The following is a 24,451-nucleotide window of genomic DNA, read 5'->3' on the forward strand; positions in this document are numbered from 1 at the left end:
ACCAATAAACACCAAAATGGACTTTATTGAGCTGCAACACAAGGATGGTCTCAGGAGGCAAAGGCGAGAGGTGCACACAGGAGCACCAAAGCTGCACCTGGGGGTTGGGTTGGAGGAACACAATCTTACCGAGTTATGAGCCAGGGGATGGCATTTGGGAACAGCTCCTGCTGACTGGAAAGGATTCAGGCCCCAGGCTCAGTCTGCAGCTGGCAGTCCATCTCGGCCCTCACCAACCAGCTCAGCCACTCCCTCTGAAATGCCACCTCTCTCCCCTCTACATCACCCCCCCCTTTCCTACATAAAACAGTGGTCGTGTCCCCTCTAAATTACCCCCAGTTTTCAGCTAAAAGGGTCACCTCTGTCCCCTCTATGGAACTCCAGGTTTTCTGTCCAAAATGCTGCCTCGGTCTTCTCTGAGTTCCCAGCCTTTCTCTCAGAAAGGCTCCTTTTTCCTCAAAAAGGTACCCCCGGATTCACCCCACAAAAAAGGTGATTTTGTTTCATCCAAATTACCTCAGCAATTCTATGGAAAATGTCACCTCTGCTTCCCCTCCCAATTTGCCTCTGCTTTTCCCTCTTCTGTCGCCTGCACAGGAACTCAGGTTTGACCCCCAAACCTCCCCTGCCCAGCTCAGGTTTTACCCCAGAATTGTCCCTTCCTGTCCCGCTGGGAGAACCTCGATTTCCCCCCCAGAATGTCCCTCACTAATTGCCTCGGTTTTAACTCAAAATGTTCATTTTACCCCCCCGGGAGAGACAGGAGGCCACAAGTCCCGGGTGCCCCGGGAACCCCCCCGGCCCCAGCCCGGCCCGGCCGCTCCTTCCCCGCTCGGTGCCACCGCCCTGGGGTGACAGGGAGGGGACAGGAACAACCCCCGACACACCGACCTGCCCCTGCTGCTGCACAGCGAGTGCCTGCCTCACATTTTCCAGCCCTTCAGTGTTTAACGTATTCGTACAAATGTTTTATTTTAATTTTCAAACCCTATGGATCCACGTTTGGAATTTCTCATATCTCAAAATCCTGTATATATTATAACAGGTATGGGGTTTTATTTTGAAATCAGTTTTCATATGAATTGATATTATTCATCAATAGATTTAAAAATAACAAACTTTAAAGAGTTCAGTATTTCATAGAGTCACACAGCCCCTCCTTATGAATTTTAAGGCATTTTTGGGCTGTCCCCTCCGTTCTTGGGGGAACCCACTGGACCCCCTTGACTCCCCACTCATATTCTCCACCACAACACCACCCTCCCAGTGACACCGGAGTGCCCCAAATGACATTATCAGAGATGATGACACAGAGCCCCCCACCCTGCACACGTGTCCCCAGGGATGGGACATGGCCGGGACATCCTCACTGCGACATCCCCGGGGTGCCGGTGCCGACATCATCACAGTCCATGTGCCCCGGGGGCTGTCCCGGGGGGTCCCTTGTGGCTCCGGGGGGACTTGGAGGGGGGCAGCTCCCACCTTGGGGACAGCAAAGGCAGGTGCCTCAGGGGGACAACTCCGTGTCCCCCCTCCAGACCCCACCTGGGGTGTTCCTGTGATTCTGCAGCCCCCGTGGATCTGCTGATGGATCCCAGCTCGCCACCGCAGCCAAACCCCTCATGGAGTGGCTCTCCAGGGCAGATAGGGCAGCTGTGGTCCCTCTTACCTGTGGGTGGGACACAGATCCAGCTCCTCCATGCCACCCCCTCGGAGATGTCCCCAGTGCTGGAAGTGGGGGACTCCTCTGGCACGGCCGTGGCATCATCGTATCCATTTGGGGTTCCAACCATGGGATCGTCGTAGCCATCCGAGGTTCCTGCTGTGGCATCGTTGTAGCCATCTGGGGTTCTGTGCCCAGGCAGGGCAGGGGGGGCTGGGACGGGCACGGGGGTACATGGCACTGACCCGGTGGCCATGGCAGGGACTGGCTGTGCCATCCCCCTCTGGCTGTGCCATCCCCCTATGGCTGTGCCATCCCCCTCTGCCCGTGCCACCAGGGATGTGTTGGTGGCCCTTGGTCCCTCAGGGAAAGGCGATGCTTCTCTGCCCACTAACGAGGGGGGACGTGTCCCCTCAGCTCCCCAGCCCTGCCGTGTCCCCTGTCCCCAGCGCTCCCCGCTGGGTTCCTGCCCTGTGCCCCTACCTGGGGCTGCCCCGGTGTCACTCCCCTCCACGCTGTCCCCGGTGTAATACAGCAGCTTCTTCACTGAGCCCTCCCGCGGGGAACCTGCAGGGGGAAAACAGAGTGTTGGGGGTGGCCAGAGGTGGCACCGCGGGTGACACAACCTCAGCCACAGAGCAGGGCTGTGATGGGACCCAGGGACCCCCCACACCACGGGGAGGAGCCAGTGCTGTGCCACCAGGACCCGCTGCCGCGGTGGGACTGTGGGGCAGAGCCCCCCTGTCCGGGCAGAGCTGGGGCACGGGGGCTGCACCGACCTGGGCGACTGGGCACCTCCTGGTACTCCGGCATGGCGCTGTAGTCCAGCTCCTCGTAGATGGCGTCGGGGATGGCACCCACGGCTCTGCCGGGGCCTGCAACAAGAGGCAGCGCTCTCCCAGGGCCGTGGGCACCGTGGGTGGCACCGGGGTCACCCACTGCCCACCCTCCGAGCCGTTCCACACGGGGGGAGCCCCTGAACCCCCAAAGCGGCTCTGCCCCGGCACCCACCCGCCGGGACCCACCTCGGCGCCAAGCGCGGGCACGGCACATCAGCACGGCCAGGGTGCCCAGGGCCAGGCACAGCAGCGTCCCCAGGACCACGCACAGCACCACCGGCACCGGCACAGTCCCCCTGGCCACCTGCCCGCTTGTCACTGGCACAGTCCCCCTGGCCACCGCAGGGCCGCTGCTGCTGGGGACAGCTGTGGGGACACGGCCAGGCAGTGAGGGCAGGGGGATCCCAGCCGGCCCGGCGGGGGGGCTGCTGGCACGGGCAGAGCTACCTGTGCAGGTGGCCCCGTCCGGGCACAGGGGGGTGGCTGTCTCGCTGGGGTTGTCACTGTCCTCCGCACAAGCCACGTAGGCGTCCCCTCCGGGGCCGCAGGCCTGCAGGTGCCAGGGTGCCGAGGGGCACCCCCAGAGCGAGCGGGCCCCCTCCTCGCAGCCCACCCAGGCCAGCCAGGCGGGGGCCGGCTGCAGGGCTGGTACGGGTGCCAGCTGCCCCCCGTCCCCACAGCCCAGCTGCCGGCAGACGGCGGCGGCGGTGCCGGGGCTGGTGCCGGTGGCGCACACGCGGCCCCAGGTGCCGTTGTGGAGCAGCTCCAGGGACCCGCTGCAGCGCCCGCGCCCGCCCGCCAGCCGCAGGGAGAGCTGCTCTGCGAGGGGAGCAGGGGGGTCACGGCACGGACGGGAACCCCCCGGGGGCTCTGCTGCTCCCCGCCCCGGGGACACCCGACACTCACCTGAGCAGACGGCCCCGGCCCCGGCCCCGCGCTCGCACTCGCGCCCTTCCGAGCGTGGGCATTCCCAGAGAGACTCCTCGCTCCCGGCGCACTCAACCACGTACGGCCACGCTGTCCCCGGCCCGGGGCCGAAGCGCGCCGAGCCGGGGGCCTCCAGTGCCGCGCCACAGCCCAGCTCCCGGCACACAACGGCGGCGGCCCGCAGGTCCCAGCGCTCCTGGCACACGCTGCTCCAGGTGCCACCGGCATAGACCTCCACCCGCCCGGCGCAGCGCCCGGCACCGCCCGCCAGCCTCACCCGCCGGCTGCCTGCGGGCACGGAAGGACCGGGCTGGGGGCTGCTCGGGGCACCAGCACCCCGGCCCTTCTCGGGACACCCACCTGAGCAGACGATGACCATCTCCTCAGGGCTGCTGGTTGGTGCAGGGCCCATCCCTAAGACATCAGAGATCTCCTCTGCCACGTCCTCTGTCTTCTCGAGGCTCCTGGTCAGCTCAGGGCCCATCCCCGAGATGTCGTACATCTCCCTCGTCACGACATCCACCTCCCTGGAGCTGCTGGTCAGTGCAGTGGGTGCCATACCCGAGGCTGTGTAGATCTCCTTTGGCAGGCCACAACCCAGCACAGAACACACCATGTAGACATCCCATCTCTTCCGCTGCTCCACAGGCACACGGCGCCAGGCTGGGGTGGTTATGGCCTCCTCCAGCCGCCCGTCACACCGGTTCTCACCCTCCACCAGCCGCACGGAATTGATGGTGCCTTCAGTGCCTGAAAAATCACCAGCAGTGCCGTAGGGGTCTGGCACCTGGTTCAGCCTTACCCTCACCCCAAAACAGCCCTGAGTGCTCCGCTCCCAATTCTTGGGGTGTCCCAAAAGCCCTTGGAGGCTCTTCCCACAGGTGCCACACAGACCTGAGCAGTTGACAGCGGCGGCGTTCCCCGGGGTGCAGGGGGGCTCCCCCAGCACCGCCACGGGGCACTCGCCCGGGTGCCGCTCGCTCCCGCTGCAGCCGAAGGCGTCCGGCCTCAGCGGCCCGTCCCCGCTGCCGAAGGAGCCTCCCGGGGGCACGGTGACGGCGTGGCCACAGCCCAGGTGGCGGCACAGGACGTCGGCATCGGGCAGGTCCCAGTCGGTGGCGCAGACGGACCCCCACGTGCCCCTCACCGCCACCTCCACCCGCCCGGCACAGCCCGAGCTGCTGTTCCCCAGCCGGAAGCCCGTGTAGGCTGTGGCAGAAAGGCCGTTCAGGGGGGTGATGCTGGGGGGACCCCCAACACCCCCGGTGTCCCCGGTGCTTACGGGAGCAGATGATGGTGGCGTGGCCAGCGCAGCCCTGGCTGTGGGGCACCCGCCGGGCGCAGGCGCTGAGGAGGGGCTCGGTGCCGGTGCAGTTGAACCCCCCCTCCCACAGCGGCCCCGTTCCCGCCCCAAACCGGCCGCTGCCGGGGATGGCCAGCGCCGCGCCGCAGCCCAGCTCCCGGCACACCACCTGGGCCACCTTCATGTCCACGTGCTCCGCGCAGACACCAACCCAGGCCTGGCGCTGCCGCACCTCCAACCGCCCGGCACAGGCTCTGTCACCTCCGACCAGCCGGGAAAACCCTGCGGGAGCGGTGCAGAGTTGGCACTGAGGGATGTGCCGGGAGTGCCGCGTCCCTCCCAGCCCGGCTCCTACCTTGGCAGATGACGGAAGTGTCATAGTCATGGGGACCTCTGTAGGGTCCCCAGCCGCGGATCTTGCAGTCCCACAGTGTGGCCTCGTCCCCATTGCAGTCCACCAGGGCCAGGCTGATGGGCCCGGTCCCTGCGCTAAAGCGGTCACGGGAGGAGTAGGCGCCGGCAGCCGAGCCACAGCCCAGCTGCTGGCACACCACCTCAGCATCCTCCATGTCCCAGTTGTCATCTATAACCGAGCCCCAGTGTCCCCGCAGCTTCACCTCCACCCTCCCAGTGCAGGGACCGCCGCCATCCACCAGCCTCAGCTCCAAGGCCTCTGCACCGGGACACCGGCACAGCTCAGCCCTGCCTGGCACACCCTGGCACGAGGTGGGTGTCCTGGCACGGCCAGCCTGTCCCCCTCACCTGTGCAGATCACCCCCACGTCCCGCTCGTGGTCGCAGTAGTGCTGGCCCCATTCGTAGTGCGGACACTCCTCCAGCACCTCCTCGGTGCCAAGGCAGTAGAAGGGCTGGAGCCAGATCCGGCCGCTGCCCTGCCCGAACGGGGCGTACGGGGACGACGAGGCCACGCGGCCACAGCCCAGCTGCCGGCACACCACGGTGGCCCAGCGGGCTTGCCAGTCGAAGTCGTAGACACAGACGGAGCCCCACTCACCGTCGTGATTCACCTCCACGCGTCCGGCACAGCGCCCGCCGCCCCCCACCAGCCGCAGCTGCCCGGAGCCTGCGGCACGGAGGGGCCTGAGCCGGGCCCGGCACCGGCGGGTCCCCGCTCCCACCACCCCGCCACTCACCCCCACACAGCTGCAGGCACAGCAGCAGCCCCAGCGCCCCGACCGGCCCCATCCCACCGTCCCGCACCCCCAGCGCAGGCAGGGGATGATGTAGCGGCAGCGCCGGAGCCGGTGCAGGCGGCAGCACCAGGGGAGCCTTTATCAGCCGGGGGATCGCCCAGCTGCGGGGCCACGGCCTCCAATAACCTGCTTCGTGCCCAAATATGAGGCTCGGCTTCGCTTCTGGCGTCACACACCTCGCCACAGTGGGCCGGCACACGGATGTCCCCGGGGGGAGCCGCCCCCCCCCCAGCACCTGGGCCGGGGGGGCCCCTCCTGTACCCCCCCGTGGGTCCAACTCTGCCGCTGGAGCCCGGCAAGAGCCATCCCCGCGCTGACAGGATTCAGCCCCAATCCCGCCGGAGCCTCCACGGGACCGCCCCGAGGAGCGGCTCGAGGCAGAGCCCCGGGGCCCCCTCCCCGGTGCCCCCTCCCCGGGCGGTGGGAGCAGCCCCCGGCTCCCCGCGGGGGCGGCGGGTCCCGGTGCCTCGCGCGGGCGGTGGCACATGGCGGGGCTGCCGCAGCTGTGCCCCCGCGCTCGCCTCGCCGCCGGGGCAGGAAGGAGGCGGTCACCGCCCGCCGGGGACGCGGCCGAGGCACCGACCGCACGCGGCTCCTGCCACCTGCGCCGGCACCGATAACGCCGCCGCTCTGCGCTGCCCGCGCCCCGCGGCTCTGTCCCGCTGCAGCTCGGGAGCCTCCGGAGCCGCAGCGTTAAGGAGACGTCCCTGTCTGATCGCTCCTGCGGCTCCCTGCCGCCACGGTCCCAACGCCAGAGACTTTCACTGCTGGGAACAAAGCTCTGAAGATCTGCTTTGATAGGAAGTTCAAAAAATGTAGCTTCTCAGGATGAGAAGGATTTCTGTTTGCTGGAAAATCTATTTCCAGCTGAGCTCAGAAAGTACACACCAGAGGTTCAGGGAAAAGCAGAAGACTGAAGCAATGACCCACCAGAAACCCATCAGAACTCACTGGCGCTACTTCCAAGGCTGCTGGCAAAGCCTGGAAAGCCCTCAGAAGCCATACTGCTTTGTCTTGGTTTGTCCCAGTCTCTTCCTGGACCTCAACTGCTTTTAGCACAGATGCTGCTGTCTCTGTGAGAATCCTGGAGATTCCCTGGGCAGCTGATCCACTCTGCCCCGTGTCCTGCTCTCAGTTCCTGCCCAGCCAGAGCCAACTGTGCCAAGGGCACGAGCACTCCCAGCCTGGATAGGGAATGGGGGACTGGCTTGTGTACAATTCACCTAGAAAGTCAAACGAGGGTGTGGAAAGTATTGCAGAAACATGGTTGATAGAAAGGGGACATGAGAGAGATGCTATAGCTCTGGTCCCACGGTAAGAGAAAACTATTAGAAGGTCACAGTGTTTGAGAAACTGGGTACATGACAGAAGAAAAGAATATAACGGATGGGAAAGCTGAGCAAATAGCAAACAAGTAACCATAAGAAGGTTAAAGAATCAGCATTTGCGCAAATATAACTTAGGTAATTAGAAGCCAATGATGAGCTTAGCTTTTGTAATATGTATGAAGCTAATTATTAACCTTTATAAGCACAGAGCCTGCAACAATAAAGTTGGATAAGTTATTGATCAATTTTGTGGTCTAAAAGTGTCTTTATCCCGTCGTCTACAACAAATGGTGACCCCGACTCCAACCCGACTCTGACTCTACTAAAAGAAGACTTCTCGATTTAAAAGAAGACTTCTCGATTTAAAAGAGGGCTTCTCGGCTTAAAGAAGACTTCTCGGCTGGATTTAAAGAAACGGGGGAATCACGGTTGAGATGGCAAGGTGTCGGAGCCTTAGCAGCGAGGCTGGTCGAAAACAGTTGGCATAAAGGTGCAACTGTGGAAAAAGTTGGCATAAAGGTGCAACTTCGGACCCGGAGCGTTGTACAGACAAGCTCTGCCGTACGTGCTGCCGGACCTTGAAAGGGCTGCAACAGCGCTGACGTAGGTATGGATAGGCAAGCAGCATATAGTTTATTTTCTGAATTTTTACAGAAAAAGGGGGTTAAAGATTTAGATTTAAAAAAGGAACTTCCTGGGTTGCTTGATTATGGTAATGAAAAAGGGTGTTTTGTTAATCCTCATACTGTGCATTCCTTAGAGGAGTGGCGTAAATTTGGTGATAAAATATGGGAAGCTGTTTTAGATGATGATAAAGTTGCAGAAAAGCTACGAAAGCTTTGGAGGGTGGTTTATTATACATTGTTGCAACATGAGGCTGAACGCAGAGCAGCAGAGCAAGCACTAAATGTGAGACAGCAGAATAAAGAGTATAAGAATGCTGATTGGTTTTCTTATAAACCTTCTCCTCCAGCTATGCAGACAGTTCACCTCCCTGCTGTGCCCCCTGATCCTTCTAAAATAAATACAGATGGGTTGCTAGAATCAGAGACGTCTGCAGCTCCTACTGCACCACCTCCCCTGGCCGATGTGCCTAGCAGTCAGACTGACCCTCGGTTCAAACCTCCTCCTCCTCCTGCTCACTCGACCAAAGAGCCTGTCCCTGGGGCATTCAGTGACCTGGCGGAGGCCGTGGTAAAAGAGCGGAGAGAAACTTGGGCTGCGTTTGCTAAGCACTGTGTGGAGCAGGGTGATTCTCATGGGCTGCAGGCTGTGGATTCGTATGCCATTCCCGTTACTTATAATCTGGATGGGCAGGGAGGAATGAATGCTGTTATTACTGCATTAGATTGGAAATTCTTGGCACAATTGCGAAGTACAGTCAGTGAGTTTGGATTACATGCTGAACCAACTAAACAAATGTTAGATTATTTCTGGTATACACATCTTTTACTGCCATCTGATCTCCGATCTATAACTCGTATGATATTGACTGAACATCAGCAATTGTTATTTAATGCACATTGGCAAGCGTTAGTTCATGAAAGTGTAGCAGAACAACGGCTGCCCGGAGACCCTTTGCATGGTGTCACTATAGAAGAATTAATGGGCATGGGGGCATATACACACCCTGAGGCACAAGTTCATCTTGGCCCAGACAAAATTAGAGAGGCAATGGATCTTGTTAGAAGGGCTTTAGAAAGAGTTAAAGAGCCAGGAGGAGTACCTTTGTATATGGGCTTAAAACAAGGAAAGGATGAATCATTTGGAGAATATGTTGACAAGTTAACAGCTGCTATTACTCGAGCAGGAGTACCAGATTATATGAAAGGAACTATGTTAAAGCAGTGTGTGTTGCAAAATGCTACTTCAACAATTACGCAAATAATAAGTACGATGGGTCCTTATTGGACTATTGAGGAGTTATTAGAAAAAGCATTAGTTGTTCCTACAGGAGAGAATGCATTTATAGTTAATGCTATTCAAGATCTAGCTAAGGGACTTAAAGAGCAAGCTCAATGTTCCCAAGCTCAGGTTTTAGCTGCTCTTGCACCCCTTCAAGTAAAGGCACATAATTTTGCAGAAGGAAAAGCTCGATTAAAATGTTACCAGATAACTCCAACCAACAGTTTTTCACCGAACAATCCATTCCACGGACAGGAAAGCAGCTGCAATCTACCCCAGCCGACAATTGCGGATTACAAACCACCTCAACCAACACTCTCGGATTACAACCTGCCACAGCCGGCAGCCTTGGATTGGATTTGGCAACAGCAGTAGAAGTTACCTTGCTATCCACCCAACCTCAAAAGATTCCCACCGGGATTTATGGACCTTTAATAATAAATAAACAAGTGTTTGGTGCACTACTGATAGGAAGATCATCAGCTAGTCTTGCTGGATTATTTGTGTTGCCTGGACTTATTGATGCTGATTATACAGGACATTGTGATTAGCAAAACAGAAAGCAACTGAGAGCCACTGAGAACAAAAGGGATCTAATGTTGCATCTATATGGAAGTCTATCCTGCTTAAAAAAGGGAGAGAAATTAGACGAACTGGCTTTGCGGCAGATGCTACTTTCATGTAAGGGCCAGGGATATGAAGCGAACACTGTAACTGCCTGTACTATCTCTACTTGGAAAGAACTTAGTGATAAGCTCTTTACTGCTGCCTCTAAGGGAGAAAAAGTTGCTGCTTCCCTCCTTACAACTTGGCGATTGTTATCTGGAACAGTAAAAGACATTAAAGCACAGTCTGAGGACATTAGAATGCTACTAGATACCATCATACGGAGAAATCGTGCAAAAAGGGAGTCGAGCGGAGTTGAAGGGAGCCGGAGCGGGACGACAAATCACAGATCGGGGCCGGGGACAACCGAGCGGCCCCGCCAGCATGAACGCGGTGCCAGCGTCTCGGCAGTGCATATCCAGGACGATCGGAGACGACGGCTGCGGTGTGAAAGCACTGCTGATGGACCAGAGGTGAACTTTACGAACCCTGTGACTGAGTTCCACCTTAAGACATTTCCAGCTTTTCATCTGAGCTGTGCTGCGGGACTGCCCTGCCCGTTTGTGGCTGTGTTCACGGCGCTGGGTGCTTACACCGCCGTGCCGAGTGAGCCCGTGCCGAGTGAGCCCGTGCCGAGTGAACCCGTGCCGAGTGAACCCGTGCCGAGTGAGCCCGTGCCGAGTGAGCCCGTGCTGGCACCGGGTCTGTCCGCCCGTGGCGGGTGCCTGCGGGGCGGCGCCGGGCAGCGGGGCAGTGGCGGCGGTCGCCGCACAGAAGATTTGGAGACGGAACGATGAGACAGAAGGGGACATAGTCTTGCCCCCTGCAAAAGTAGTTTTATTGCCTTTATGATAAAATATCGTTGCTCTATGAGAAGGGTTGAAGATTTCCAAGATAATATTCTGTTCTTTCTTGCTGTATCTGTCTTTTACATGGAGAGTTATGCAGGATTTGCAGATTGCTGATGGCAACCATGCCATAAATTTCCTTTGAATTATGAAACTGATAAGAAGTGCACAGCCAATGACTACTTGGAAACGTGTGTGTGAATGATGGATGACTGAGGTGGCCACCTAAGAGTGTGTGAAAAAAGATTGTGTGAAAGAGAAAAGCTAATGACTGTGTGACTGTGTAAACCTAAAAATACTTTCTACTGGTGTCAGGATTTTAGAGATGTGTAACATGATTCTGTTGAACCATAGTGACTCCTTATTCTGAATGGTATATGAATTCTTCAAATTCCCACCATGAGTGGTGAGGTTTTAGTTATTTCTAGACTAGATACAAGTATCTGGTGTAAACTTTGTGCATTTGTATCATTTTTAGAAACGTGGCAGTACGAATTACAACAAACCACTGGTTTGCCACTAGCCGCAGCTTTGCAACTATTTGAAAGCAGTGAGCAAAAAGCCTTAGCATATTTACGTTGGAACACAAAGCATATTATCAAGCGCATAAGCATCATAAGAGACATTAAGATAATAGCTGCCCGTTGTCGGAAAAGAACACCCTTAACAGTTGTAATACCTGATGAACCTTTTCAAGGGAATCCACAGAAATATTTAGACCTTTGTGTCAGGAAATATAATCACAGTATCCACAACAATATCTAGATTTTTGTGTGGAGGTACACGGTCAGAAATTTAAAAGAAAATGATGATTTCTTTATGTTTTTGGATTTTGAAGATAATTCTGATAACACAAGGACATCCTAGTATCCCTGTTGGACCCAGAGAAAACATTTGGGTAACATTTGCCAACCAAACAGGTCAATTGGACTTCTGTCTAAGTTTAGCCTCAGCGTCAGATCCTTTTCAAACATGTCTTATTGGCATTCCTTACCTTGATACAAATGATTTTGCAGGATGGGTTAGCTCTAATTATGACAAAACCAAGGTGGAATCAGTTTGCAATGTAACAAAAGAATGCACAAACGGCACCAAAGGCACTCTTTTGTTAGTGGCCAGTCTGAACAGGCCTATGGCAGATAGTCCCAGTGAGTTACAATTATTTGGAGCTGTGTATGGAAATGACTCTTGCTTTAGACTCAATATGAAAAAGGAAAAGATTTTTCTGCAGTGGCAACAAACAATTGGAAATGTATCCACTACAAACGTAACAGCACAGAACCCTCCATACGATAATGTAACCTGGTGCCAAGGTTATGCCAAAAATGTGTCAGTCAGTGTGACAAAGCCAAAATATTTACCACCTGGTTATTTCTTAATTTGTGGCAATAGAGCATGGTCTGGCATTCCTAAATACCCCATTGGTGGGCCGTGCTACTTGGGAAAATTGACTATGTTTACACCCACTATGAGACAAATAACGCATTTGAAAAAGAGAAATATTCGGAACAAACGAGACACTGAATTTGATAAATACTGTAAATCAGTAGAAAACCAACCCATTAAATTTTGGTCACCTACGGCAAATTTCTTTGCATCCCTGTTTGCCCCCGTTGGAGCAAAAAAGAGTCTAGTTCTTGTCCAAAGAACAGCTTGTTGGGCAAGGGATCAAATGAATAGAACCTCAAAAATTCTAGGGAAATTGGCTCATGACTTTGATGAAATAAGACATGCTGTTTTACAGAATAGAGCAGCTATAGATTTTCTATTGCTGGCTCAGGGGCATGGATGTGAAGAATTTGAAGGCATGTGTTGTATGAATCTTTCTGATCACTCTCAGTCCATCTACCAAAAACTAAAAGAAATGCAAGGTCATTTAGAAGACTTTAAAATCCAAAAGGATCCTATCAGAGAATGGTTAGCAAAGTTAGGCTTAGGATCATGGCTTGCTGAGATCACTAAACAAGCTATTCACTTTTGCTGATATTGTTAGCTGCTTTATGCATCGTTCCTTGTATTTTTAAGTGAATACAGAACATGCTAACGAAGGCAATGAATGATGTATTTTTAACAATGTCTAAAGAAAAAGGGGGAAGTGAGGAAAGTATTGCAGAAACATGGTTGATAGAAAGGGGACATGAGAGAGATGCTATAGCTCTGGTCCCACAGTAAAACTATTAGAAGGTCACAGTGTTTGAGAAACTGGGTAAGTGACAGAAGAAAAGAATATAACAGATGGGAAAGCTGAGCAAATAGCAAACAAGTAACCATAAGAAGGTTAAAGAATCAGCATTTGCGCAAATATAACTTAGGTAATTAGAAGCCAATGATGAGCTTAGCTTTTGTAATATGTATGAAGCTAATTATTAACCTTTATAAGCACAGAGCCTGCAACAATAAAGTTGGATAAGTTATTGATCAATTTTGTGGTCTAAAAGTGTCTTTATCCCGTCGTCTACAACACGAGGGGATTGTTGGACTATCTGGCTCCTTAGGGAACCTGCTGGGAGCAGAGAAGCACAGCCCCAAATCTCCAGCTGTGGGTGGAGTCGTGGAACATAAACCAGCACAAATGGATCCCCCAAAATGAACGGTGGGAGAGCAGGACCAAATAAGGGTCACTGTCCCTGGGGAAAGGCCAAAGGAGTTGGTTGGGACTTGGATTGTCCCCTGGGGAGATGCTGGTTCCTGGTATGGAGAGAATGCCCTCCCTCAGGCTGCCAAGATCTCTCAGTGCAGCGGCTTTGGCCGACAGGGCAGCACAAAGATTGTTCTCTGCGGGGGCCCAGGTTTGGGTTCCGGTCTCAGCTTTGCAGGTTTAGAGGAATTCTACCTACAGCCCGCAATTCCATGGGGAGTTCCTGCTGGAACAGCCTCCCAGTGCCTCCTGGAGCCCGGCTATTCCCCTGCAGAGCTGCTGCTTTAAGGCCAGGTTTGCCAGGAAGCAGCCACGGTTCCAGGTTTGCTCAGCGGGATCGGGACAAGGACAGGTTGATATTCCATAGAATTTGCTGTTTGTAACCCTCCTGCCCCGGCCCCACTGGTGTCCCTGTGGGAGACAGCTCTGGTTGCCTGGAAATGACCTGAACAAACAGTTTTGTTGATGGATCTGGTCTCCCCCTGGCCGAGTTATGGAGCAGAAGCACCAACCCTTGCCCAGCTCTCAGTTCTGCAACTGCAAATCTTCGTATCCTGGGATTGGGATCGGGATCGGCACCGGGATCGGGATCGGGACCGGGATCGGGATTGGGATCGGAGTCGGGATCGGCATCGGGGTCGGGACCGGGATCGGGGTCGGCACCGGGATCAACACCGGGATCGGCACCGGGATCGGGATCGGCATCGGGATCGGCACCGGGATCGGAGTCGGGATCGGCACTGGAATCGGCACAGAGCCCCCTGCCCATGGCTGGCAAATCAGGGCCAGGGCTCGGCCTCGCTGCAGCCCCCCACACAGGAGCAACTCAGGGCTCAGCCCAACCTTTCCCTGCTTGGCCACTGCAGAGACCCTCAGTTCACCTCAACACATTCCTTTTCTTCCCAGCACACTCCCTGAATTTTAACACCCACAGTTTTCTGGGACTGTCCCCACTCATTACCTCAGGTTACCTCAATGTGTTCATTCCCTGCCCTGGTCAGAATGAACCTCCTTTTCAACCCCCAAAATTTCCCCTTCCAGCCCACTGCTGATTACCTCTTCTTGAACACAAAATGGTCATCCTCTCACCTAGACACTATCTCCTTTTTAACCCCTAAACTCTTCCCTACTGCACACTCCTGATTACCTCTTTTGGACCTCCAAATATTCATTCTCTGCCCCGTAGATTTGCTCAAGTTTGACCCCCACAATTTTGCCTACCTCTCCACATCTGATCCCCTCATGTATACCTAAATATGTTCATGCTCTACCCTACAGACCACCTCAAGTTTACTCTCAAAACTTTCCCCACCTGCTCACCACTGACTACCTCCTTTGGACCTCCAAATATTCATTCTCCACCCTGGAGAGTTTCTCAAGTGTTACCTGTCCACTGATGACTGCCTTAGTTGATCCCAAAATGTTCATTCTCTCTGCCAGACACTGCCACACATTTTACCCCCAGAACCTTCCCTGGGCCCGCTGTGGTGTCCACTCCTGACTGCCTCCTCTGCACCTCTCAGGATTCATTCTGGACCCTGGAGATTACCTCAGAGATTTCTGCCCTAAATGTCCCCACCTGGCCACCACTGATTACCTCAGCTGACCTCATGATGTCCTTTCTCTCCCCTGGAGATAACCTTGTTCAGAACCCCCAAAGTTTTAACCCAAAATATTCCTTCTCTGCCCTGGACAGTACCTCAAGGTTTACCCCTATAATTTTCCCCAGATGTCCACAACTGATTACCCCAGTTTACCTCAGGATGTACATTCTCTCTGCTCCACATGACATCAAAGTTTACAAACACAAATTTTCCCTCCCTGCCCATCCCTGACTGCCTCACTTCACCCCAAGGTATTCATTCACTCTGCTACAGAGTGCCCAGATTTTACTCCCACAATTCTCCTTACCTACCCACATGTATTTGTACAGAGGAGCTGACTACATATTCATTCTCTATCCCATGGATTACCTCCAGTTTACCCTAAAAACAATCCCCAACTCTCCACCACTGACTACCTCATTTCTACTTCAAAATATTCATTCTCTGCCCTGGACGTTCCCTCAAGTTTTACCCCCAAAGGTTTCCCTCCCTGCCCACCCCTGACTGCCTCAGTGCCCACCATGATGTCCATCCTCTCTGCTACAGGTCACCTCACACTGCACCCACTACATTTTCCCCACCTCTCCACGTCTCACCAACTCACTTCTACATCAAGATGTTCATTCTCCACCCAGCACACCACCTCCACTTGACTCTCAACACTTTCCCCACCTCTCCACCACCCAGGAACTCATTTTCACCTCAGAAGATTCACTCTCTGCCCTGCACATTCCCACAGGTTTTACCCCCCACATTTTCTCTGCAGGTCCAAAAGGTTCACCCCAGTTTACCCCAGGAGGTGCATTCTCTCTCCTCCACATTACCTCTGATTTCACAAACAGAAAGTTTCCCTCCCTGCCCACCACTCACTGCCTCACTGCACCTCAAAAGGCTCATTGTCTCCCCGAGGTGACATCCACACTCACCCTCACAGTTTTCCCTGCCTGAAAACTATTTATTACTTCATTTTTACCTCCAAAGATTCATCCTCTGCCACAAAGATTACCTCAAATTCTTCCCCCAAAACCTCCTTACCTGTCCACTACTGATTGCCCCAGTTTACCCCAGGAGGTGCATTCTCTCTGCTCCAGATCACCTCAGGGTTGACAAACAAAATTTCCCTCCCTGCCCACTACTGACTGCCTCCCCTTACCCCAAAAGATTCATTCTCTCTGGGACAGATTGCCCCAGATTTCACTCCCAACATTTGCCTCACCTATCACGTCTGACCAGCTCCTTTGTACCTACAGAGGGTCATTCTGCACCCCACACACACCTCAAGCTTATCTCAAACCTCTCCCCACCTGTCTGCCACCGAGTGCCTAATCTTTACCTCAACAGATTCCTTCTCTTCCCAGCACATTACCTGAACTTTAACACCCACAGTTTTCTGTGTCTGTCACCGCTCACTACCTCAGGTTACCTCAGTGTGTTCATTCCCTGCCCTGGACAGAATGAACCTCCTTTTTAACCCCCAATATTTCCCCTTCCAGCCCACTGCTGATTACCTCTCTTTGAACACAGAAGAGTCATTCTCTCCCCAGAGATTATCTCCTTTTTAGCCCCCAGAGTCTTCCCTACCTGCACACTCCTGATTACCTCTTTTGGACCTCTAAATATTCATTCTCTGCCCTGCAGATTTGCTCCACTTTGACCCTCAGAAATTTCTCTGCCTCTCCCCTACTGACTGCCTCACTTGATTCCAAAATGTTCCTTCCCTCTGCTGCACATTGCCACAGATTTGACCCCCACAATTTTCCCTACAGGTCCACCACTGAGTACCTCCTGTTCACCTCTCAATATTCATTCTCTACCATGGAGATTACCTCAGACATTTCCCCCCAAAACTTTCCCTGCGTGTCCACTACTGATTACCCCAGTTTACCTCAGGATGTACATTCTCTCTGCTCCACGTGACCTCAAAGTTTACAAACAGAATTTGCCTACCTGCCCACCACTGACTGCCTCACTGTACCTCTAAATGGTCATTCTACCTCCACAGATGAGATCAAGTTTTACCCCCAACATTTCCCTGCCTCTACATCACCCATTTTCTCTTCCTGACACCCCAAATTTCCATTCCATCCCAATACATTCCCTGAGTGTTTCCCTCCCAAGCATCCTTCCCCTGTTCCCTGTTTAAGAACTCTCACTCCAGCCCCAGGCTCTCCACTCCTCCCTCAGTGGGACCCCTCCAAAATGCACCTCCCTCCCCTCTGCAGCACCTCACCTTTTCCTACACAAACAGTTGCTGTGTCCCCTCCAAATTACCCCAAGGTTGCAGCTACAAATGTCACCTCTGTCCCTGCCATGTTCTCCCAGGTTTCCCCAGCTGGGAGCTGCAAGGAATTCAGGCCAGGGAATGGACATCAGGGAACAGCTGTACATGCAAAGGCAGAAAGAGAAGATCTGTCAGCAAAAGGCAGGAAGAAGGGGACAGGTTTCAGAAAACATTTCTGCAATCCAAGGAATAACTCTTTCCAGTTTCCCGGAGAGAAGGACAGGAACTCACAGCCACCAAGGCCTGACAGTCCCCTGCAGCCAGAGCTCAGCACACACCCAGAGAGGCAATTCCAGCATCTAAAACAAAAAAAAGAAGACAAAAGTGATTTATTTTGTTTTAAAGTTCCTTTAAGCTGTTCAAAGCAAAGCAAGCCTTGCTTTGGTTTCAGTTGGGTGAACAGTGAACGCTGGGCACAGGGCACGTCATTAATGCCCAGGGGATGGGGCTTTGTGGGGGAAGAGCAGCTGATGGAGTTGCCCAGTCCAATTCCTGCCCAAGGCCTGATGGCCCAGGACAAACCCTCTGGTAGGCAGTGGGTTTGTTCCCTCTAATGGTCTGTGCCCAGTGTGTCCCTGTGGGCAGTGCCAGGCTGGGGACAGGCACACGGAGCTGGCAGCACTCTCTGCTCCAAAGACACTTCTGGGCTCCTTGGAAACTGCCTCTGACACTTGGTTTTCTCCAGGAGAAATTAAGGAATTGCTCATGGCAGTTTGGAGATGAAGGTATCCCAAAGGGAAGGAAAGAACAAACAGTCCTGTCAGAGCCCTTGGGATCTGCTGGGCTGAATTGGGAAGGGCCCCTTATCTGCAGAGCAAATACAGGACAACCTCAAACACAAAGCCCAGACTGTCAAGTGGGGCGTGAAAGCACCACTGGGACAAACCTCCACTCTCCTGATTCTTTTCAGGGGCTGCTCCAACCCAGCTCTGAAGCTGCCAAGCCCAAACTGTCCCCAGCGCTCTGGAACAACAGGATCTTCCCAGGGATGATGCATTGGAAGCACAGCCCTCATTCTCACCCTCCACACACTCCCAGGCTCACCCCAAATTCAGGACAAGGGGCCAAAGGCCACTCGGGCCGGGGCTCTCTCTGTCTCTGCGGGCTCAGGGACTGCAGCCACCAGGGCCCTCCAGCACGGACAGCCTGGACCCAGAGCAGATCCCTGGGGATTAGCAGCGTCCTGGGCATCCCTGGAGACAGAAACCATCAGCCTCTGGGATAGCACTTCATTGCCAGCACACACAGCCTGCCACATTTAGGGGGGCAGCTCTCGGACCACAAAGCCCAGTCTGACCCAGTTCTCCTGGGCACCAACACGGACTCCACAAACCCACCAGAATGAGAATGTTCTGCTGCTTTGACAAACTTCAGCCCAGCTTTGCAAACCTCAGTCCCTGCAGCTCCTGCTCTCCAGAGCCCCGTTCAGGGCTGGCTCCAGTTCCCTGGAGAACCTGCCCCAGCCCCACTCTGGGCCAGGCTGAGCAGAAGCCACTGGGCTGCACAAGGAAGAACCCTCCCCTGGCTGCTGCAGCTGGAGGGAGATCCAGCTCCAATGGAATGCTGGCACCAGCCTCCCAGATGGTCTCTCCCCAGCCCTTGGCAGTGGCTCAGAGTGGCAGCAGCTCCAGTGCCAGCTGGGTCCCTGCACGAGTCCTTGTCCCAGCCCTGCCACATGGACACCCACGGGAGACACCCACGGGCACACAGGCCTTGCTTGCACAATTCCTCACCCACAGCTGAGGGAAAGCCACACAATATTAAGAAATTCGCTGGGCTGAGAGCACTCATCACTCCAGTCCATCAGGAGTTGGAAGGCCCGAGTCAGTGGGGGAAAAAGCACCCTAAACAAACCAAACCACCCCAAATTTCAAGATAAAAAGAAGCTGCTTCCTTAACAGGAGCACACAAAACTCATTGAAGGCAGAGAGGAAATTACAAACAAAGACCTAAAAAGATGCTTTGCATTGATACATTGCATTGATCATTCCAAAGGAAATTCTCCACAGAGCAGAAGCAAATACCAATACTTTGTCCTCTGTTGAAAATTAACAACTTGAGGGGCTGGACATGTCCAGTGAGGGTTCAGGGTCTGGTGGGTCCTTTATGGCTGATCCCGACCGGCCCAGGCCAAACCCAACCACCCCCATGGCTGCTCCATCCCAGACCTGGGGGCAACATTCAGACAGTTTGGAAACACTCCCCTTCCCTGCTACTCCCTCCTTCCTTACACATCCAGTGCCCAGGGAGCAAATGCCAACAGGCAGAAGGAGAGAAAGGTGTCCCTCTGACTTACCCCACCCCACGGCAGCACCAGGAGCCCCCAGCCCGGCCGGCGGGGCTGCAGCCTCTTGCCTTTGGCTGCTCCCAGCCCAGGGCACTTGGCAGAGCTGGGCTGGATCAGGGCTTTGGCCTGGCCTGGAAGAGAGGAGAACAAGGCAATTAAGGGCACTGGGCAAGTCAAAGGCTCCTGCCCTTCACCCTTCTCTCCTGATTGCTCACTAGAGGGTTTTAGCCATGAAAAATCCAGGACGGACACCAAATAAAATGGGACCTTCTCCAGCATTTTCATTCCTATCTGTTTCAGGCACTAAAAGGAGGCTCATCTTTCTTACTGCATTCCTTGCCCCATTTGAACAGAACCCTTTTCATTCCAAACCCCCCTTGTGAGTCAGTCCATCCTCTGCCACTGGACTTTGGACAAAGGAAGAGACACATGGGATGCTGGAGCCCAGGAAATGAGGGAGAGAGACCTGACAGGGAAAGGTTTCAAGGCACTCCAGAACTCAGAAATATGTTCATGCCTTGCCAGCCCACCCTAATTCTGTGCCACCCACCTGAGCTGGGCAGGTGAGGCCAAGGCTCCCCTTCCTGCTGCCAATCACTGTCCCAGCACACGGATCCCCGTGCTGGGCAGCACTTGGGAAAACTTGGGAAAGGCAGAAGGGAAATGGCACTGCCTGTCAGAAAACATGTCTGTGAACATCCCTTCTGCACCAATGTAATCCCATCCCTCTGCTCCAATAAACCCAGGGCAGGCAGGTCTCTCCAGCCCAGGGAGAGCAGGAAGGAGAACTGCAGGAACACAGGCAGGCACGGGCAGCTCTTGGCACTGATTCCCTGCAGACCTCTCTGCACTTGGGGCTCTTGGCACTTCAGTTCTAAGGAATGGGGGGGCAGCAGCCCAGGAATGCCCCTCAAAACCAGGGGCCTGGGCAGCTGGAGATTAGAGGAGGGGAGTTGTGAGGGGAGACACGGAGAGAGAACATGAACGGGGGTTGTTTGGGAACAGGCTGTGTGTCCAGCAGGGATGGGAACTGGAAACACGGGAGGCTGGAGGAAGGCAGGGGGTGAGCACGGGCCTGCCTTGGATGGATCCTTTTTCCCTTGGCTCAGGGGCCTCAGCTCCACCTCTCTGAGAGCAGCAGGGAACTGCTGCAGGGGAAGAGTTCAGTTAGGCACAAGCCAGTGATGCAGCCACAGGGGCAGGGGAAGAGGGGAGAGGAACTGACACCAAAGTGACACAATCACCACTGAAAGGGACTTTATTGAGCTGCAGCACAAACACCTTCACAGCAGGCCAGGGCAGGAGGTGCCCACAGGACCACCAGCACAGCAGCTGGGCTTGCAGGAACACCATCTTCTCAAGGGATGGAGCCAGGGGCTGACAGTGGGGATCCAGCCTGGGGGGCTGGAGAGCACTCAGGCATCAGGGCTCTTCTTGCCACAGCTGGACCAGCTCAGTGTCCCTGCAGAAAGAGAAGGCAATGATCCTTTCTGAAACCAGAATCTCCCCCCCTTTGCTTTCCCATTCCAGGTTTGGTTCCCTACACAACTGAGGCCCTTCCAGGCCTTGCCAAGGGGCAGCCAAGGAATCCAACCCAAGAACCTGCCAGGGACCAACATCTGTGCCACAGCAACATCATTCCAGGTCTCCCCCTGACAAAACTCTGCTTCTCCCAACAGCTCCAGGGGCACCACAACTTACCCTGGAGGGACAAAGGCTCCTTTTGGGAGCACCACGAGCCATCTCTTCTGTAGCAATGGAATTCCATCTCCTGGACAAGCTGGGAGAAGCAGGGAAGAAAACCAGGACCTTACAGGTCAACTGGGGGCACCTCTTCATCCAACAGCAGCTCCAATAAAGGTATTGAGTCAACACCTCACCAAAGACACAGGAAAACAAGGAGCCACACTCCTTCTGTTGTGTTATGGACTGAGGAATTTGGACCTGTGCCTGACCAGGACATGTGCAAACCAAATGCTGGGGACTGGAACACACACCTGGCACTCCTGCAGCTCTTACCATTACAGTGCAGAGAAAACAGCCATTTGGACCATCACTGCTCATTTCTTAATCCCAATCCCACGCTTCTTTGGCACTTGGAGCACCACTTTTATCACCCAATTACAGTCCATTAGAGAGCTCCATGTCTAGCAGGGACAGGGACCCCTGGGATACTCTCAGCAATGCCTGAATCCATGGCAGAGACCTTGCTTTGAGCTCCCCAGGGCCGGGCACCCCGAGGATCTCCCCGAATAATCCTTTTGGTGCGCGCTGGAGTCCTCGGGGTGCCCCAACCCGGGGGGCACCAACAGCACTGTCCCTCCAGGGGCCCAATTTGGTCCCAAAATGCAGGGGGATCTTGCCTGTGTCCCAGACTGGTCCGGGGATCTGAGGCCCTTCCCGAGAAAATCTCGGTGCCAGCGTGAAGGGCCAGAGATCCCTTGGAGCCACGGGAGAGCAGGCACAGAGTCCCTCCTGGGGGCCAATTCTGCTGCCTGAAATCAGCTCTTCAAAGAAACCTCTAAGAGCCAGTTGGTGAGTTTTAGAAGCCAGCCATTCCTACGCTCTAAGATATTTTAGGAGCTTATTGACTGAAAAAGCATAAAGCTTTTATCATGGACATCTGACCTCCAACAGACAGCTCCTTTCCCCTTTCAGTACAAAATTATTTTCATGGGATCGTTTAACAGAAAGTGCCCAGGAACTCCAGACTGTGCTTTCCAGAACAGAAAATAAACAGAGGGAAGGAGCTTTGCACAAGTGTAACACACTCCAGAACAGACCTGACTTTAGTTCTACTCCTTGTGTTCAAATACAGCAGACAAAAGCTCCAGCAGGAGAGCTGGCACGTTACTCGTGGTACCCTGAAAGTCTATCTTATGAGGGCTGTAGGAAAATCACAGCTGTACGAGTCCCTTGTGCCTGCAGATGCCTGGGGAACCTTTCCATCCGGTGGTACTCGACATCCTGCTGAGAGAGCAAGGAAACCTTTAGCATAAAGCTTGGGAGGAATCCAAAGCTTCCTTTGCTTGGAGCTTTGTGAAGTTTGCAAGCAAGAGGGGGGAAATTTGCATCTCCTTTGGTGCAGGTGTCAACAGAGACCAACAGAGCTTTTGCCTTTTTCAGACAACTGTGCCCTTTTTGGCTCCCCGGCAGCTCCAATGGCACCAGAACCCCCTTCCTGCACACCCACGGGTGTCACACACAGGCACCCACACACCTTTTCTCCAGCCCACACGTGGCCAACATTTCCTCACCCTGAACATCCCAAGGGCAGTATTTTTGCTAGAGAGCACAGCAACCCCCCTGTCCTTGCAAAAAAGGAACCAGTTCTCCCGGACATTTCTCCAACACTCAAGGTCTTTTGAAGCTGCTCTCATGGCACCAAACCTGCTTGGGGTCTCTCCCAGCTGTTGGCTCTCCTTGGAGTTAACAGGCACACACTCCATTCCATCCTCCCCCAGCCAAACCCAATTCTCACCGGCAGGACGGGCCCTGCCCTTCCCTGTCCAAGCTCCCGGGCTCGGCCCAGCCGTGGGGACAGAGCAGCTTCCCAAGGCAGCTCCCGCCCGGCAGGAAGCACAACTCGCCACACTCCACCAGCCGCTGGGCACGGACCTGAGCTGAGCCCCGGCGCGGCCCCGCCCCCCGTTCCCTCAGCGCGGCCCCGCCCCCGTTCCCTCAGCGCGGCCCCGCCCCCGTTCCCTCAGCGCGGCCCCGCCCCCGTTCCCTCAGCGCGGCCCCGCCCCCGATCCCTCAGCGCGGCTCCCGCCGCCGCCGCATCCCCGGCGGGCGCTGCTGGGGCCGGGGAAGGGCGGGTGGGAGCTCCGCGGTCACGGCCCGGCCGGGAGCTCTCCCGGGACAAGGGGAGCGGGGCGGGGAGCGGGGCCTGCGGGGACAGCGGCGCTCTTGGGGGCGGGCAGGGCGGGGCCGGCGCGATCCCGCGGCGCTTCGCTCTGGGCTCTGGGGCTGTTCCGGGCTGGTTTTGGGTGCGGGTTTTGGGGCACTGCGCACACCCTGCCCTGGTCACAGCCCCGCCCCAGCTCGCTGCACTGCCCGTACCCCTTGCTCAGCTCCGCGGGGATTTGTGCCTCCTCTGAAGGTGACAAATGTCTGCAAAGCCAGTCAGGAAGCCGCTCGAAGTTCTTTTCTGCCAGCACCGCAGTGGTCGAAAAGGAAACCAGAAAAACAGGAAAAAAAGCCCCCAAAACCGCACAGTGCCAACCCCCAGCTCCTCCCGCTAAGCCCAGGCACTCCCCCTGGAGCAATCTTGGATGTTCCTTTGGCATCCAAGGACTGGCACAGCTCAAACTGATGCCATTAAATTCTCCTTCTCCCAAATCCAGGTTCTCCTTTGCTGCGGAGTTTTTGCCCATCCCACAGTCCAGAGGGACCTCTGGCAGCTGCACTGCCCAAGAGCTGCCGTGGGACTGCTGGGGAATGCACCACTGGAAGCAAGACAGAAATAAATTAATTCAGAGCACTACCTCGGAAGATTGAAGGAAAAAAACCTCCCAACATTCCATTGCCTCCCTTTCTAAAGGGAACCGTGTGAGCTCCGTGTGAGCCGGGAGGCTCCGGGCTGTGGGAAAGCACCCGGAGGGATGGAGGGAACACGATGCTCCTCTCCTCGCTCCATCCCCAGCACAGCCCTCGGGATACTCGGCACCACAGCTGGGGGATGGCCCTTCACTCCATCCCCATGGATCCTGCTGCCCCCCCCAGAGCCAGAACCACCTCCGGAGGGGGGATGGAATGCTGGGCACGGATGCTCGGCTGGAAGGCAACACATCCCCAGCAGCACCCAAATCCCTGCAGCTCCGTGTTTGCTGCCACCCAGCTCAGCTGATCCCCCTCTTCAGCATCCCTGGGTGTTGTCCAGGAGCACCTGCCCAAGGGGATGTGCCATAAAAATGCCCCTTCTCCAGATAAAACTGCCCCCTCTCCTGAAACTTCTCCTTTGGGAAGGCAGCAACGCAGGGAACGGCAAACATCACCTTTGGGATGTG

At 55.1% G+C, this 24,451-nt stretch overlaps 2 protein-coding genes and 2 long non-coding RNA genes across 7 annotated transcripts; 1 reads left to right on the top strand and 3 right to left on the bottom strand.

Moving 5' to 3' along the window:
- Positions 1-1,766: 1,766 nt before the first annotated feature.
- Positions 1,767-6,635, bottom strand: LOC127465754 (scavenger receptor cysteine-rich type 1 protein M130-like; the record flags this gene model as incomplete). Its single annotated transcript, XM_051776285.1, is given in 8 exon segments — positions 1,767-2,230; positions 2,443-2,538; positions 2,689-2,868; positions 2,950-4,638; positions 4,712-5,014; positions 5,088-5,460; positions 5,463-5,815; positions 5,886-6,635. Coding segments are annotated over 8 exon segments (4,005 nt in total), but the record flags the coding sequence as incomplete, so codon positions are not given.
- A 558-nt stretch (positions 6,636-7,193) lies between these two features.
- LOC127466341 (uncharacterized) lies at positions 7,194-13,384 on the top strand. 3 transcript variants are annotated; one of them, XM_051777060.1, is made up of 2 exons: positions 7,194-7,880; positions 8,247-13,384. In XM_051777060.1, exon 2 carries the CDS (start codon positions 8,249-8,251, stop codon positions 9,551-9,553), a length of 1,305 nt encoding a protein of 434 aa, XP_051633020.1. In that variant the 5' UTR covers positions 7,194-7,880; positions 8,247-8,248; the 3' UTR covers positions 9,554-13,384. The 3 variants fall into 3 exon arrangements, with proteins under 3 accessions (XP_051633020.1, XP_051633022.1, XP_051633023.1); XM_051777062.1 differs by having other exon boundaries at positions 9,434-13,384; XM_051777063.1 differs by having other exon boundaries at positions 7,194-7,876; positions 9,434-13,384.
- Positions 13,385-16,408: 3,024 nt separating this feature from the next.
- On the bottom strand, positions 16,409-18,318 carry LOC127466448 (uncharacterized). The gene is made up of 3 exons (XR_007902706.1): positions 18,200-18,318; positions 17,377-17,454; positions 16,409-16,776 (listed from the first exon to the last, which is right to left on the bottom strand). It is a non-coding gene; the product is annotated as an uncharacterized LOC127466448 (long non-coding RNA).
- Positions 18,319-20,633: 2,315 nt separating this feature from the next.
- On the bottom strand, positions 20,634-23,133 carry LOC127466444 (uncharacterized). Of its 2 annotated transcripts, none has more exons than XR_007902699.1 (3): positions 22,924-23,133; positions 22,226-22,409; positions 20,634-20,904 (listed from the first exon to the last, which is right to left on the bottom strand). It is a non-coding gene; the product is annotated as an uncharacterized LOC127466444 (long non-coding RNA). The 2 variants fall into 2 exon arrangements; XR_007902698.1 differs by having other exon boundaries at positions 20,635-20,904; positions 22,226-22,412.
- Between the last annotated feature and the right edge of the window lie 1,318 nt (positions 23,134-24,451).

Source organism: Manacus candei, unplaced genomic scaffold (assembly GCF_025592945.1).
Source record: "Manacus candei isolate 608988 ecotype Guabito, Panama unplaced genomic scaffold, ASM2559294v1 h1tg000009l, whole genome shotgun sequence".
Classification (NCBI taxonomy): Eukaryota; Metazoa; Chordata; class Aves; order Passeriformes; family Pipridae; genus Manacus; species Manacus candei.

What these genes read in the sequence shown, in the direction of transcription:
- LOC127466341 (XM_051777060.1), top strand. Translation starts at nt 8,249, where the DNA reads ATGCAGACAGTTCACCTCCCTGCTGTGCCCCCTGATCCTTCTAAAATA.